Source organism: Oncorhynchus nerka, linkage group LG28 (genome assembly GCF_034236695.1).
Source record: "Oncorhynchus nerka isolate Pitt River linkage group LG28, Oner_Uvic_2.0, whole genome shotgun sequence".
NCBI classification, from domain to species: domain Eukaryota; kingdom Metazoa; phylum Chordata; class Actinopteri; order Salmoniformes; family Salmonidae; genus Oncorhynchus; species Oncorhynchus nerka.
This window is the reverse complement of record NC_088423.1, coordinates 40,110,589-40,127,709: the sequence shown is the minus strand read 5'-3', so window position 1 is coordinate 40,127,709 and position 17,121 is coordinate 40,110,589. Positions and strand designations below refer to the sequence as shown.

Here is a 17,121-nt window from a genome sequence, read left to right as displayed (position 1 = left end):
AATTCAGGAGTGGGTTGTAATAAATGATCAGACTCACAACCAGTCCAATAATGTTCATGAACAGAAACACATACCAGTCCAATAATGTCAATGAACAGTAACACATACCAGTCCAATAATGTCAATGAACAGTAACACATACCAGTATTTAAAATAGAAAAAACAACAATTATTAGGAATTATTAATCATCAATTATCATGTCAATAGTTTCACAACCGTGAGAAGTTATTTTTAAAGGTGTACACTTTAACCAATTCAATAAAATGTAACATGAATGTCAGAATTAATGAACACTAATAATTAACATAGTGAACAATAACTCATTAACCTGTTTATTTATTGTGGGTGTGGTAGCATGATTCTGATTGCATGACAATCGAGTGCAGGATACTCTCCCATTACGCTGCTCCAGAACTTTGGCAGTGTCATTTCCAGTCATTTTTCATTACTCAGTCCACGATCAAATGACAGCTACACCAGCAGAACCTCTTTGTTGCTTGGCAACGTGACACTTCCCATCTCCACTTGAAAGGGGTCCCATATTCAGTCGTCTTGTCTCCTGTTCTCCTCCGGGAAGTAGTTGTAAAACTTTCCCTGCAGCTTGACAAGATGCTGTTTAAGGTTTTTCGTCAGTGTATCAATGTGCGCTTTGTTGATTAGATTCTGAATCTCGAAATCAGCATTGGGTAACATGTCAATCCTCCTGTTAGAAATAATAAGAGCGAGCCAGCCAGCTAATGTTTTTTGAATAAAAAAAGTTTACATTCAAATGTCTCTACTGTGAAGTAGTGACCCGAGACATACACCTAGTTTCCTGAAACGAGTCACATTTCTGCGCAGGAACGTGCACAATTTAGAGGGAACATTGGTCTTAAGTACACCAGCTGATCCACCTCATTGTCCTGAGCAGATTTGTTTTTACTATTGCTGTTAAATCCTGCTGTAATAAATTATGTCCAGTTCAGTTTACTGCTATCTCTCTCTCTCTCGCTGTCTCTCTCCTCTTCACAGCGCTGCCTGCAAACAGTAAACTGCAACAAAACTCTGTAAATGAAGGATTCTGCCTCCTTATGATAGAAATGAGTCACCAAGGACTCTTGTAATTTTAAAGAGGATTTATCTTTTATGTTCTTTTCTGTAAATCCAAAACAGGTTAGGTGTTGGTTTTGTACAGTATTGTATTTTTTACCTTTGACATTCCCTTGATAAGTCATATCCAGGTGTTATAGGGATTTGTGTGTGTTTCTCAGTGTAGAGTCTAGACCAGGGGTGTCAAACTCATTTCGCATCGTGGGCCACATACGGCCTAGGGAGATGTCAAGTGGGCCGGACCATTAAAATTATACCATACTCTGCTACACTGCTCCACGAAATTGAAAATTTATGGAGTTGTATGAACAGTAGAATTCCATCACACAACTTTTGTTTTGAAGCTGCTGACTAACATTAAAGTGCACATTTTTTAAATCACCACAGTAAGGATTCATCTTCACAGAGCTGTATTCTTTCAATGCAAACAGTATCTAAGGCAGCATTTTAAAGGTGTTAGTCTAGTCTGGACTTGTATTTGTTCCTGAAACTTGGCATCTTTTGGCCTGTACAAGTGCATCAACACCAGGTGTCATGTCCTGACTAGCTGTCACTTTCAGAATGTCATTTAAGTGCTTGTTTGTGAGCCTTGAACGCATTTTTGTTTTATTGATATTCATCACTGAGAAAATTTGTTCACAAAGGTAGGTTGTCCCAAACATGCACAAAATTTTAGCAGCCAGGGCTGTTAATTTGGGGTACCCTGGTAGTAGATACTGATAAAATCTGTCCAGACCTACAGAGGCAAATTTGCCCTTCAAATCTGCATCACACTGCAAATCAATTATCTCTAGCTGAATTTCGACCGGCAGATCAGAAGCTTTAACTGTGAAAGGTGAGCGAAAAACTGAAAATTCTGTCTCAAGTTCACCAAATACCTGAAAACGTTTCTCAAACTCCCGCAGTAGTCCTGCAATTTTGTCTTTGTACCGTTTCATGTCCGCATCAGGTCTGGTCACACACACATCTCTCAGACAGGGGAAATGAGCAGGGTTGCCATTTGCCAGTTGCATCTCCCACAAAGTCAGCTTCAACTTAAATGCATGTATGTTGTCAGAAAACTGTGTGACAACTTTTTGCGGCCTTGCAACATTTTGTTCAGATTGTTCAAGTGTTCAGTAATATCAACCAAGAATGCAAGGTCCCGTAGCCATTCCTGAGATTGTAATTCCAACACCGGTTTTCCTTTTTCTCCATGAACTGTCCGATTTCCTCTCGTAGATCAAAGAAATGCCTCAGCACAGCGCCTCGGCTTAACCATCTCACTTCAGTGTGGTATGGCAGGCTGTGGGTAATGTTGCTGTCGCTGAGAAGTTTGTCAAACTGACGATGGTTCAGACCTCTGGACCAGATGAAATTTACAGTGCGAACAACCACCTCCATGACGTGGTCCATTTTCAGCGACTTGCAACACAATGCCTCCTGGTGCAAAATACAGTGAAATGTCCAGAAACGATCTCCTCCATTAAGGGCTTGTACTTTGTCTTTGAACTTTGTCGCGACACCTGCTTTCTTTCCGACCATGGATGGCGCGCCGTCTGTAGCCAGGCTGACAGCGCGGGACCAGTCCACTCCAACTCTGTCCAATGCAGCAACGACAGAGCCGAAAATGTCCTCGGCTGTTGTGGTGTCCATCATTGGCACCAACTCAAGAAACTCTTCAGTAACAGTCAATGTCTCATCAACTCCTCGAATAAATATGGCCAGTTGGGCCACGTCTGTGATGTCAGTGCTCTCGTCAATTGCCACGGAAAATGCAATAAATGACTTGACTCTCTGTTTCAATTGACTGTCTAAATCTGCCGATAGTTCGAAATCCTCTCTGCTATAGTATTCCTCGTCAGGCTAATATTGGCAAAAGCTTGTCGCTTCTCGGGACATACAAGTTCAGCCGCCTTCATCATGCATCGTTTAACAAAGTCACCGTCGGAATACGGCTTCGATGCTAATGCTATTTCGCTAGCAATTAGGTAGCTGGCTTTACCGCTGCTTCACTGACTTCTCGGCTCTGGATGAAAGTTGACTGCTGTTTCCTCAGACCCGCCAGCAATTCGTTAATCTTATCTCTTCTCAGTTGTCCTTGCAAGCCGTCATATTTTTCGCTGTGATGAGTCTCGTAGTGGCGTCGAATATTATATTCCTTCAATACCGAAACTTGTTGCAAACACACCAAGCACGAAGGTTTTCCGTGCATCTCTGTAAATAAATAGGACGTGGTCCATTTTTCTTTGAAAATTCTACACTCCTTATCTACTTTTCTCCGTTTGGATAATGACATTTTGGCTAATGAGGGTGTAGCGGAGAGGTAGAGACCAAGGTATTAACAACGTCGTAACAAGCAGCAGATGGCGCATTGATACCGTCTGCTGTTTTCAGTCTGTCTCAGTGATGCGGCTTGTCTTCTACTCTGATGGAAAGAGTGCGCCCCTTAGCGGATAATCCATGAATTGCAGCGAATTAAAAATATTAATTCCATGTCTTTTATGCATTTTTTCCACTTTCAAATTATCCTGCGGGCCTGATCGAACCTCCTTGGGGGCCGGTTCCGGCCCGCGGGCCGGATGTTTGACACCCCTGGTCTAGACTGTAAAGATACAGTTTTAGATCCAACACCCACCCCTTTACACATGTTCACTCCCCTTCGCTGACGTGAAAGTATTAGATAAGTCCCTGCAATATGATGGAAAGCTTAGCTCACTAGAGGAACTTGTGGACTTATACTATCATGTAGCTTATCCAGTCATCGCAGAGTCACTGGGGAGGGAACTAACGAGGACAGTGACAGGAAAGTGAGTTATCCGACTAGAATCCCCAAATTCTGTCTGGATGAAGATTAAGTCCTGATGGATGCAGTATGAATTTAGCTGTTTACTAATGCTGCAGTGTGTTGTTGTCTCTCCCTCTACAGGATAGGCCTCCTGCTTCTGGGAAAGCCTCTGGACAGGGAGACCACTGACCAGTATCGTCTCATTGTCACTGCCTCTGATGGCAACCTAGGAGGGGTGAGAAACTTTATTCAGAATGGAAATGGATTGATTGATGGATGGATGGATGGTTTTACTGATTGATATCAATGTGCAGGTCTGACTTTCTATGATTCATACAAAGGTCACAGTCAGGATACAGGGGCCGCTTGCACCAGTTGGGCTCCAGTTGGGCTCCGCTGTAAAATGCACTCTAAGCAGGACCTAAAAATGTGACCTGTTGTGCCACATGGGCGTAAGCCCTTCTATGAGCTATAAATGCTACGCTTAATAGGGAGCAGGCATACACTCTTAGAAAAAAAAGGTGATGTCTAGAACCTAAATGGGTACTTTGGCTGTCCCCATAGCAATCTATATTTTCAAAATCATGTGAGTCTCAAGTTCATATTTCACAACCTCTGCAGGCTTTATAAATTGCATGTGTGTGAGTCAATAGCAATAGCAAATAATCATCTATAAGTATATGCTAGGTAAAGCTCCGCCTTATCTCAGCTCACTGGTCACAATAACTACACCCACCCGTAGTACACGCTCCATCAGGTATATCTCACTGGTCATCCCCAAAGCCAACACCCACTTTGGCCGCCTTTCCTTCCAGTTCTCTGCTGCCAGTGACTGGAATGAATTGCAAAAATGAAGCTGGAGACTTACATTTCCATCACTAACTTTAAACATCAGCTATTTGAGCAGCTAATCGATCGCTGCAGCTGTACATAGTCAATCTGTAAATGGCTCACCCAATCTACCTACCTCATCCCCATATTGTATTTATTTACTTTGCTGCTCTTTTGCACACCAGTATCACTAGTTACACACCATCATCTGCTCATCATCATCTGCTCATCTATCACTCCAGTGTTAATCTGCTAAATTGTAATTACTTTGCTACTATGGCCTATTTATTGCCTTACGACCTCATGCCATTTACACACACTGTACATAGACTTTTTTCCCCCTATTGTGTTATTGACTGTATGCTTGTTTATTCCATGTGTAACTCTGTGTTGTTGTTTCTGTCGCACTGCTTTGCTTTATCTTGGCCTGGTCGCAGTTGTAAATGAGAACTTGTTCTCAACTAGCCTACCTGGTTAAATAAAGTTTCATAAAATACAAATAAATTGTAAAAATAGACTAGGCCTCCACTTGATTTAGGATACATTAGCAAAATAAAATGTTCAGAGCAATGATAGATGAGTCAGCAAATACTGTAGATGAGCTATCACTTCCACTTATTTGCCCAGACAGAGATCAATTGACCAAATATACAGACGGAAATTCAGTTAAACAAAACCAGATTGATTGACTACGCTATCAGACAAGTCATTGGATTTTGGTTGGGAGTAGGCTATGCCTACTACACGAGTGAACAGAAAAAATATCCACTTGTTATCATAACATGCTAGAAAAAAATTCTGATCAGTGCTAGATGCGCAAACTAGACTAAATATGGTGATGAGCACACCTCAACATAGCTAACCATTTCCCAGTAATTGTAACCAAATATCTAAAGATTCGGTGAATATGAAAATCTGACATAGATTTATCAAAACGTGTCTCCATGCTTGCCTCAAAGCAGAAAACAAAGAAATCAACAGAAGCGACCTTTCTAACTCAGTTGCCGGCGAGGAAGGAAACTATTCAGGGATTTCACCATGAGGCCAATGATGATATTAAAACAGTTACTGAATGTAATGCCTGTGATAGGAGAAAACTGAGGATGGATCAACAACATTGTAGTTACTTTACAATACTAACTTAAATGACAGAGTGAAAAGAAAGAAGCCTGTATAGAATAAAAATATTCCAGAACATGCATCCTGTTTGCAATAAGGCACTAAAGTAGTACTGCAAAAAATGTGTCAAAGAAATGCATTTTTTCTCCTGAATTCAAAGTGTTGTGTTTGGGGCAAATCCAAGAGTACTACTCTTCATATTTTCAAGCATGGTGGTGGCTGCATCATGTTATGGGTATGCTTGTCATCGGCAAGGACTATGGAGTTTTTTTGGGGGGGAGTAAAAATAAACGTAATAGAGCTAAGCACAGGCTAATCGTGGATGAAAACAGGGCTCAGTCTGCTTTCCAACCTACACTGTAAGACAAAAAATTCACCTTTCAGCAGGACAATTACCTAAAATACAAGGCCAAATACACACTGGAGTTGCTGACCAAGAAGGCAGTGAATGTTCCTGAGTGGCCAATTTAAATCGATTTGAAAATCTATGGCAATAACTGAGGATTTTTTTAAAGAATAATGAAATGAATGAAGATTTTTGAAATGAATAATGGGCAAATACAGGTGTGGAAAGCTCTTAGAGACTTACCCAGAAAGACTCACAGCTGTAACCGCTGCCAAAGGGGCTTCTACAAAGTATTGACTCAGTGCTGTGAATACTTGCATACCAGTCAAAAGTTTGGACACAGCTACTCTTTTCAAGGGGTTTTCTTTATTTTAACTTTTTTTCTATATTGTAGAATAATAGTGAAGACATCAAAACTATGAAATAACAAAAGTGATAAACACATCAAAATATATTTGAGATTCTTCAAAGTAGCCACCCGTTGCCTTGATAACAACTTGCACACTCTTGGAATTCTCTCCACCAGCTTCATGAGGTAGTCACCTGGAATGCTTTTCAATTAACAGGTATACCTTGTTGAAAGTTAATGTGGAATTTATGCGTTTGACCCAATCAGTTGTGTTGTGACAAGGTAAGGAGGGTATACAGTAGATAGCCCTATTTGGAAGAAGACCAAGTCCATATTATGGCAAAAACAGCTCAAATAAGAAAAGAGAAACGATAGTCCATCTTGCTTTAAGACATGAAGGTCAGTCAATCCGTAAAATGTCAAGAACTTTGAAAGTGCAGTCAAAAGAACCATCAAGCGCTATGTTGAAACGGTCTCTCATGAGGACCGCCACAGGACAGGAAAACCCAGAGTTACCTCTGCTGCAGAGGATAAGTTACCAGCCTCAGAAAGTGCAGCCCAAATAGATACTTCACAGACTTCAAGTAACAGACACATCTCAACATCAACTGTTCAGTGGAGACGTGAATCAGACCTTTATGGTTGAATTGTTGCAAATAAACCACTACTAAAGGACAGCAACAATAATAAGAGACTTACTTGGGTCAAGAAATACGAATAATGGACATTAGACCGGTGGAAATCTGTCCTTTGGTCTGATGAGTCCAAATTTTAGATTTTTGGTTCTATTTGGGCCATGTCTTTGTGAGACGCAGAGTAGTTGAACAGATGATCTCTGCATGTGCGGTGCATGAAACTTGGAGGCGGAGGTGTGATGGTGTGGGGGTGCTTTGCTGGTGACACTGCCTGTGATTTATTTAGAATTCAAGGCACCCTTAACCAGCATGGCTACCACAGCATTCTGCAGCGATACGCCATCCCATCTGGTTTGCACTTACTGGGACTATCATTTTGTTTTTCAACAGAACAATGACTCAACACACCTCCAGGCTGTGTAAGGGCAATTTGACAAATAATGAGTCATGGAGTCCTGGATTAGATGACCTGACCTCCACAATCACCCGACCTCAACCCAATTGAGATTGTTTGTGATGAGTCGGACTGCAGAGTGAAGGAAAATCAGCCAACTAGTGCTCAGCATATGTGGGAACACCTTCAAGACTGCTGGACAAGCATTTCAGGTGAAGCTGGTTGAGAGAATGCCAAGAGTGTGCAAAGGTGTCATCAAGGCAAATGGGAGACAAAGGACTGTGAGACATAGGTTTTCTCCTAGACACATGAAAAGTGGGATGAATACGGAGGGTACGGGGCAACAGAAGATGAACTGTAGAGGGGATAATGTTCTTTGCGGTACTCCAACCGGAGGGGCAGGTTACAGTATCCTGGCTTCGCCCCTCTCAGCACTCGCCTCTCCCAAGGTTTCGGGGTCGCCAGCAGCTGACCAGGCGTTCTCTGACCTTTTAAATGTTGATTCACCTCAGCCCCCATCTTAGTCCATCTTGACCCCTTCCGTCAGTTTGTGGTGGAGGTCGACACCTCAGATGTTGAAGTGGGGGACGTCCTGTCCCAGCGTTCTTCCCAGGACCAAATGCTCCACTCCTGCACTATCCTCTCCCATCGTCTTACCCCTGCTGAGATGTGGGAAATCGAGAACTCCTCACCGTCAAGGTGGTGTTGGAGTAGTGGAGGCACTGGTTGGAAGGGGCAGAACACCCATTCTTAGTGTGGACTGGCCATAAGAACCTGGAATATCTCCGCACCGCCAAGCGCCTCAACTCTAGGCAGGCTCGTTGGGCCCTGTAGTTCACCCGGTTCAATATCACTCTCTCCTACCGCCCGGGGTCCAAGAACATGAAGCCGTACGCAATCTCATAGTTGTATTGCCCTGCTGCTACTCTGTCTGACCCGAGACCATCCTCCCTACCTCCTGTCTAGTGGCTGCAGTCATCTGGGGTATTGAGAGCATGGTCCGTAAGGCTAACCGGATGTTTGTCCCGGACCCTGCCCATTCCCCAGTCCTGGAATAGACACATTCCTCCAAACTGACCTGTCATCCAGGCTCCAGTCGGACCCTAATGAATAAAGGGTCTGAAGACTTATGTAAATGTGATATTTCTTTTTTTTTTTTCTTTTTTTTTTTACATTTGCAAACATTTCTAAAAACCTGTTTTTACTTTGTCATTATCCAGGCTGAAATGTAAGTCAAGGGGTCTGAATATGTTCTTAATGCACTGAAAATGATTTAGTATATCTAAAGACAAGAATGGGTGACAATATATGCCTATCACTTGTAAATGATATATTATCACTTGTGAATGATGCCCAGCGAATCATAGTCGCACACGTCATGTTGCCTAGCCCATAGACCTATATGTTTTAATAAGTGGCCAAATAACTTCTTAAAATGAGGCACATTAATCCGCTTTGCAAGGGGTGTAGAGCCTAACTAGTATACATAAGCTGTACGTGAGTTTCAAGTTTAGGGAAGATAATTTTAACCATAAAAATGCACCTTATATTAACCGGTATCACAAGCATTACAAGCATAATCGCATTTGCGGTCACTTTTGAAAATGGTGTTTTCCAGGTAATGGAACATTTGCACTTATAACCCACTGCCATGTGTGCATTGCTGCACTTATAATGTGAAGAAATAGTCTAATAGTTTATCAACATTTTAAGCTATACGTTCTGATCTGTTGCGTCAGCCACATTGCGTAAAAACATGTTTTTTTATGTTAGTGGTTGTATTAATTTGAGATCTATCGCATCCCACAACCATCCCAGACTATGTTTTGAATATTTATTTCTCACAGAATAGAATAGGTCAACTTTTGTACTATGGAGGACAGTAGATTGACATAGGCTAGTGTTTTTGCTGTTCTTTAGGCCTTCTCATCTTGTTGGCTGACGAAAAGTAAATGTGGACAGTTCTTCCAATATCTTCAATATGCACCTCGGATTGGATGAGGAAGTGTGCAGTAGTGTCCCCAATGTGTCTGTCTTCACTTGTGGCCAGTGATAAAGACCTGATCACGTGATGGAGAGTCATGTGAGTGAGAGGTGCTTCAGAGCGTGCAGCACTCAGGGAGAAGAGCACAACGCAGCGGTCTGTGCCAAGGGCACAACTGCCACTGGCCGCAAAATGCATGGATTATTTAAGGGAACATTACAGCCACACAAAGGGGATGCCACCGGGAAATTCGAGACATTATCAAGTGCTTGTCAAATTGTGAATGAGAGTCTGATGAAGTGTGTACAGCCTGCGCAAAACAACCAACCAGAGCTCAAGCCTTTCAATTTACTTTTTTCAAATCATCATTAGAGTCGCATCATGCAGCCTTACAATGTATTAAAAATCAAAACATATAGCCAAACGTTTGTAGAACATCTAAAGTTACATTAATAATTTAATCTATTAAGAATCTTGACCAGAACCAAAACATTTAATCATATATTGCTCCAATGCTAGCCTCTCTACACTGGTTCCCTGTTAGGCTAGGGCTGATTTCAAGATTTTACTGCTAACCTATATAAAGCATTACATGGATTTGCTCCTACCTATCCCTCCGATTTGGTCCTGCCGTACATACCTACACATACTCTACGTTCCCAAGACACAGGCCTCCTTAGTGTCCTGAGAATTTCTAAGCAAACAGTTGGATGCAGGGCTTTCTCCTATAGAGCTCCATTTTTATGGATTGGTTGGCCTATCCATGTGAGAGACACAAACTTGGTCTCGACCATCTTTACTGACGACTCATCTCTTCAATAGGTCCTATGATTGAGTGTAGTCTGGCCCAGGGGACCGAAGGTGAACGGTAAGGCACTGGAGTGATGAACTGCCCTGCTGTCTCTGCCTGGCCGGCTCCTCTCTCTCCACTGGGATTCTCTGCCTCTGACCCTATTACGGTGTCACTGGCTTACTAGTGCTCTTCCATGACGTCCCTAGGAGGGGTGCGTCACGTCATACCAGGCTTTTTTCGCTACACTCGACTTGTTGAGACTGGCTGAGTCACTGCTGTGATCTTCCTGTCCGGTTTTGCACCCCCCTGGGCTCGTGCGGTGGAGGAGATCTTGTATGCTATGCTCAGCCTTGTCTCAGTGTAGTTATTTGGTGGTATGTTGATATCCCTCTAGTGGTGTGGGGGTTGTGCTTTGGCAAAGTGGGTGGGGTTATATCCTGCCTGGTTGGCCCTGTCCGGTGGAATCGTCAGACCCCCGAATGTGGCCTTAAGTGTCTATGCTTTAACACGCCATGTGCCGGGGGGCTAGGTTCAGTCTGTCGTATGTGGTGAAATTCTCCTGCCTTACCTGGTGTCCTGTGTGAACTTAAGTATGCTCCCTCTAATTCTCTCATCTCTCTCTGTCTCTCTTTCCCCTCCCGGAGAACCTGAACCCTAGGACCATGCCTCAGGATGATTCCTGGCTGATGATTCCTGGCTGTCACCATCCCCAATCCACCTTGTTGTGCTGCTGCTCCAGTTTCAACTGTTCTGCCTGCGGCTATGGAACCCTGACCTGTTCACCGAAAGTGAAACCTTGTCCCAGACCTGCTGTTTTTGACCCTCTCTCTCCCTCTCCCTCTCCCTCTCTCTATCCCCCTCTCTACCGCACCTGCTGTCTCGACCTCTGAATGCTCGGCTATAAAAAGCCAACTGACATTTACTCCTGAGGTGCTGACCTGTTGCACCCTCTACAACCACTATGATTATTATTTACCCTGGTGGTCATCTATGAATGTTTGAACATCAAGAAGAACGCCTTAATGGCAATGTACAAAGAGGACTGGCCACCCTACAGAGCCTGGTTCTTCTCTCGGTTTATTCCTAGGTTCCTGCCTTTCTAGGGAGTTTTTCCCTAGCCACCATGCTTCGACATCTGCATTTCTCGCTGTTTGGGGTTTTAGGCAGGGTATCTGTATAAGCACTTTGTGACATCTGCTGATGTCAAAAGGGCTTTATAAATACGTTTGATTGATTGACTGATTGATTGATGTACTTTTGTGCCAACAAAAATAAGGGGTTAAATATGTGTGCAAAACAACACAAATATTTCCTGAGCTTTTTAAACCTCCTACATATAGAACAGACACTTCAAACGTTTTTTTTTTACTGTCTTCTTTTTGCCAATTATGAATATTTTATTCAATGCAATTCTATGGGCTATAGTAGTAAAGGCCAAATTCAATATTTGATCAAATTATTGTTTTATATTGTTTTAATACCTAAAGATGTTCTAAAATTCCAACTCATATAGCTAAATGATCCATTGCATGGCCATCTTAAAACCATTCAAATAAGTTACAGTGCCTTCAGAAAGTATTCACACCCCTTGACTTTTTCCAACTTTCTGTTGTTACAAAGTGGCATTAAAATGGATTCAATTTAAAAAAAATGTTACCGTTCTACACTAAATACTTGATAATGTCAAAGTGGAAGAAAAATTCTAACATTTGTAACAATAAATATGAAAAATTAAACACTAATATATCCTGATTACATAAGTATTCAACCCTTTGAGTCAATACATGTTAGAATCACCTTTGGCAGCAATTAGAGTTGTCTGGGTACATGTCTGGGTAAATCTATAAAAGCTTTCCACACCTGGATTGTGCAAAATTCGCACATTCTTTTCAAAATTCTTCAAGCTCTGTCAAATTGGTTGTTGGTCATTGCTAGACAACTATTTTCAGGTCTTGCCATATATTTCCACACTGATTTAAGTCAAAACTGTAACTCGGCCACTCAGGAACATTCACTGTCTTATTGGTAAGCAACTCCAGTGTAGATTTGACATTGGGATTTAGGTTATTATACTACTGAAAGGTGAATTCATCTTCCAGTGTCTGGTGGAAATCAGACTGTATCAGGTTTTCTTCTAGGATTTTGCCTGTGCTGAGCTCCATTCCATTTCTTTTTTATCCTGAAAAACATTTACAAGTATACCCATTACATGATGCAGCCACTACGATGCATGCAAGTCTGGAAAGTGGTACTAAATGCATTTGACATATTTTTTTGCAGTACTACTTTAGTGCCTTGTTGCAAACAGGATGCATGTTTGGGAATATTTTGTATTATTTACAGGCTTCCTTCTTTTCACTCTGTCAATTAGGTTAATATTGTGGATTAACTGCAATGTTGTTGATCCCCATGCTCAGTTATTTCCTATCACGGCCATTAAACTGTTTTTGTAACTGTTTTAAAGTTACCATTGGTCTCATGGTGATATCCCTGAGTGGTTTCCTCCCTCTCCAGTAACTGAGTTAGGAAGGACGCCTGTATATTTCTAGTGACCGGGTGTATTGATACACAATCCAACTTCACCATGCTCGAAGGGATATTAAATGTCTGCGTTTTATTTTTTACCCATCTACCAAGGCATTGGAAAACCTCCCTGGTCTTTGTGGTTGAATATGTGTTTGAAATTCACTGCTCAGCTGAGGGACGTTACAGATGTGTTGGGTTCAGAGATCAGGTAGTCATTCAAAAATCATGTTAAGAAGTAGCATAGAGTTCATCCATGCAACTTTTTAAAAATGTTTATATTTTTTACCAGCTTTTTCAATATTGTCTCATCTCTGCAACAGGCTCGGCAGGCAAAGGCTGAGTCCTCCAAAACATGACCCGCCTAACCGCGCTTCTTAACACCTGCCCGCTTAACCCGGAAGCCAGCTGGACCAATGTGAAAACACTGTTCAACTGATGGCCGAGGTCAGCCTGCATGTATGCAACAAGGCACTCAAGTAATACTGCAAAAAGAAACACGGCAAAGGAATATACTTTTTGGACTAAATCCAACACAACACATCACTGAATAACTGCATCGCTAGTTTCAAGCATGGTGGTGGCTGCATCATAGTATGGGTATGCTTGACATCGGCAAAGACTGGGGAGTTTCTCAGGATAAAAATAAATGGGATTTAGCTAAGCACAGGCAAAATCCTAGAGGAAAACCTGCTTTAGTCTGATACACTGAGCGAGGAATTCACCTTTCTGCAGTAAAATAACATAAAGCCAAATCCTGTGTAGCCAAGTTACAGTGTTGACTTAAATCTGCTTAAAAAATAGAGGTGAGGAGGAGGATTATTTAAAATACTGTTTGAAGAGGTAGGGTTCAGATGTTTTCGGGAGATGGGCAGGGACTCTGCTGTCCTAGCTTCAGGGGGAAGCTGGTTCCACCATTGGGGTGTCAGGACAGAGAAGAGCTTGGACTGGGCTGAGTGGGAGCTGCCCTCCCGTAGCGGTGGGAGGGCCAAGAGAACTGAGGAGGCAGAACGGAGTGCTGGGTTATGGTGAAGGGTTTGAGCATAGCCTGAAGGTAGTGAGGGGCAGTTCCTCTTGCTGTTCCGTAGATAAGTACCATGTTGTAGTGGATGCGAGCTTCGACTTGAAGACAGTGGAGTGTGCAGCGAAGCAGGTGGCTTTAGCATTCTGGATAAGTTGCAAGGGTTTGATGTAACAAGCGGGGAGCCAGCCAACAGCGAGTTACTGTACTCCAGACTGGAGAGGAAAAGCGCCTGGATTAGGATCTGCGCCACTTCCTGTGTGAGGTAGGGTCGTACTCTACGGATGTTGTAGAGCATAAATCTGCAGGAGCGGGTCACTGCTTTGATGTTTGCAAAGAACGACAGGGTGTTGTCCAGGGTCAGTTCTGTCTCATGGAGCTTGAAGTGGTGGGCCGACGTCCAAGTCGAGATATCTGCCAGGCACTCAGAGCCACCTGCGTGTCAGAAGGGGGGAAGGAGAAAGTAGTTGAGCGTCATTCGCATAGACATGATAGGAGAGATCATGCAGGGGTATTACGGAGCCGAGTGACTTAGTGTATAAAGAGAAGAGATGGCCTAGAACCGAGCCCTGGGGGACACCAGTAGTGAGAGTACATGGTACAGACACAGATCCTCTCCACGTCACCTGGTAGGAGCGGCCTGCCTGGTGGGATGCAATCCAAGAGTGTGCATAGCCTGAGACGCCCATCCTTGGGAGGGTGGAGAGGAGGATCTGATGGTTCAGGGTGTCAAAGGCAGCAGATAGATCAAGGAGGAAGAGAACAGAGGATAGAGAGTCAGCTTTGGCAGTGTGGAGAGACTCTGTGACACAGAGAATAGCAGTCTCGGTTGAGTGACCCTTCTTGAAGCCCGTTTTTGTGAGAAGACTGATTTTCAGGATGTCTCATGGTCTGACAAACACCGCTCTAGCTCTACCACCTTTCACCGCAGATATATATATACCAAAGTGTGGGAACACGACTTAAAATTAATAATGGATTTGGTTAATTCAGCCACACCATTGCTGACAGGTGTATAAAGTTGAGCATACAACCAGCCATGTAATCTCCATAGACAAACATTGGCAGTATAATGGCCTTACTGAAGAGCTCAGTGATTTCAATGTGGCACCGTCATAGGATTCCACCTTTCCAACAAGCCAGTTTGTCAAATTTCTTCCCTGCTAGAGCTGCCCTGGTCAACTGTTCTTGCTTTTATTGTGAAGTGGAAACATCTAGGAGCAACAACGGCTTAGCTTTTGAAGTGATAGGCCACACAAGGTCACAGAAGGGGACCTCCGAGTGTTCAAGTATGTAGTGTGTAAAAATCATCTGTTCTCTGTTGCAACACTCACGACCGAGGTCCAAACTGCCTCTGGAAGCAACGTCAGCACAAGAACTGTTCGTCAGGAGCTTAATGAAATGGGTTTCCATGGCCGAGTAGCCACACACATTCCTGAAATCTGGACTCTGAAGCAGTGGAAATGCGTTGTCTGGGGGGATGAATCACGCTTCACCATCTGGCAGTCCGACGGACAAATCTGAGTTTGGCGGATGGCATGAGAACGCCACCTGCCCCAATTCATAGTGCCAACTGTAAAGTTTGGAGGAGGAATAATGGTCTGGGGCTTTTTCGTGGTTTGGGCTAGGCCCCTTAGTTCCAGTAAAAGGAAAGCTTAACGCTACAGCACACAATTACATTCTAGATGATTAGGTGTTTCCAACGTTGTGGCAACAGTTTGGGGAAGCCCCTGTCCTGTTTCAGCATGACAATGCCCCCTTGGAAAAAGCCAGGTCCATACAGAAATGGTTTGTTGAGATCGGTGTGGAAGAACTTGACTGGCCTTTACAGAGCCCTGACCTCAACCCCATTGAATACTTTTGGGATGAATTTGAACGCTGACTACGAACCAGGCCTAATCGCCCTTCATCAGTGCCTGACCTCACTAATCCTCTTGTGACTACATGGAAGCAAGTCCCCGCAGCAATGTTCCAACATCTAGTGGATAGACTTCACATTGGAGTGGAGGCTGTTATAGCAGCAAAAGGGGGACCAACTCCATATTAATGTCCATGGTTTTGGAATGAGATGTTCGATGAGCAGGTGTCCAAATACTTTTGGTCATGTAGCTTTTCTCTAGCTTAAACTGACAGATTTTGATGGGGATTTTTGTTATCGATTGACGCACAGGTGTGTTAATCGACTCTTGGGATTTCAACTTAAAAAAAAACAGAGGTTGTCTTGATTAGCACTCGCACCATCATGAACAACATCAGCAGCTGCAGGCCTCAATATTGATGGTGTCAAGGTCCTCCCCTTCTTTGAGGTTCACAACCTGGGTGTGATACAGTAAGTGACAGTCAGCTCTCGTTTGAGGCACACTTCAAGAGTATGACCAAAGTAAATTTTTTCCATCTACGGAACATTGCCAAGTTACGACCTATGCCAACAAAACCTGTGGCTAAGTGACTCATCTACACCTTTATTTCACCTTGTCTGAAATATTGTATTGCCCGTTTTGTTTGCGCATCTGCCAAGTGCCTATAGTATGTCCAGAACTGCGCTGCACGTGTCCTCACACACACTTCCCCCCCATGAGCACATCACTCCAGTGCTGTTCAACCTCCACTGGCTCCCCATATGCTGACACATTGACTACAAAATTCTGGTTCACACCTACCAAGCTATCCACAACTCTGGACACAAGTACCTGTCTGACTTCATTCTACCCTCCTGCTCCTCCAGGTCCATCTCCTTTCAGCAGCCCTGCATCAGACTAAAACCTATGGGTGACAGGGCATTCAGTTGCATGACTCTGCAGCTGTGGAATGCACTTGCAGACACTGTAAGGGCTCCAGAGTCTCTGTCCCCCTTTAAGGCACAGCTCAAGAACGTTCTGCCCAATCATTGGTAAAATATCTGATTGGTCAGAAGACCAATTACTGGCAGAACTGGGCTCCCCGTGTCTACGCAGCCTTTGTCTTTCAAAAAATAAATACAGAAATCAAATGTATTTATGAAGCCCATTTGACATCAGTAGATGTCACAAAGTGCTATGCAGAAACCCATCCTAAAACCCCAAACGGCAAGCAATGCAGATAAAGAAGCACGGCGGGTAGGAAAAACTCTCTAGAAAGGCAGGAACCTAGGAAGAAACACTGAGGGGTGGCCAGTCCTCCTCTGACTGTGCAGGGTGGAGATTATAAGAGTACATGGCCATTAAGGCCAGATTGTTCTTCAAGATGTTCAAACATTCATAGATGACCAGCAGGGGCAAATAATAGTTTCA

General features: G+C 43.3%; 1 protein-coding gene across 1 annotated transcript in view; it reads left to right on the top strand.

Annotated features, from left to right (window-relative positions):
- LOC115113224 (protocadherin-15-like) overlaps window positions 1-17,121 on the top strand; it is a 186,219-nt gene that overhangs the window by 23,597 nt on the left and 145,501 nt on the right. The window contains exon 6 of the mRNA XM_065012551.1: window positions 3,999-4,092. Within this exon, the coding sequence (XP_064868623.1) occupies window positions 3,999-4,092 (94 nt within the window). The remainder of the gene's footprint in view (window positions 1-3,998; window positions 4,093-17,121) is intronic.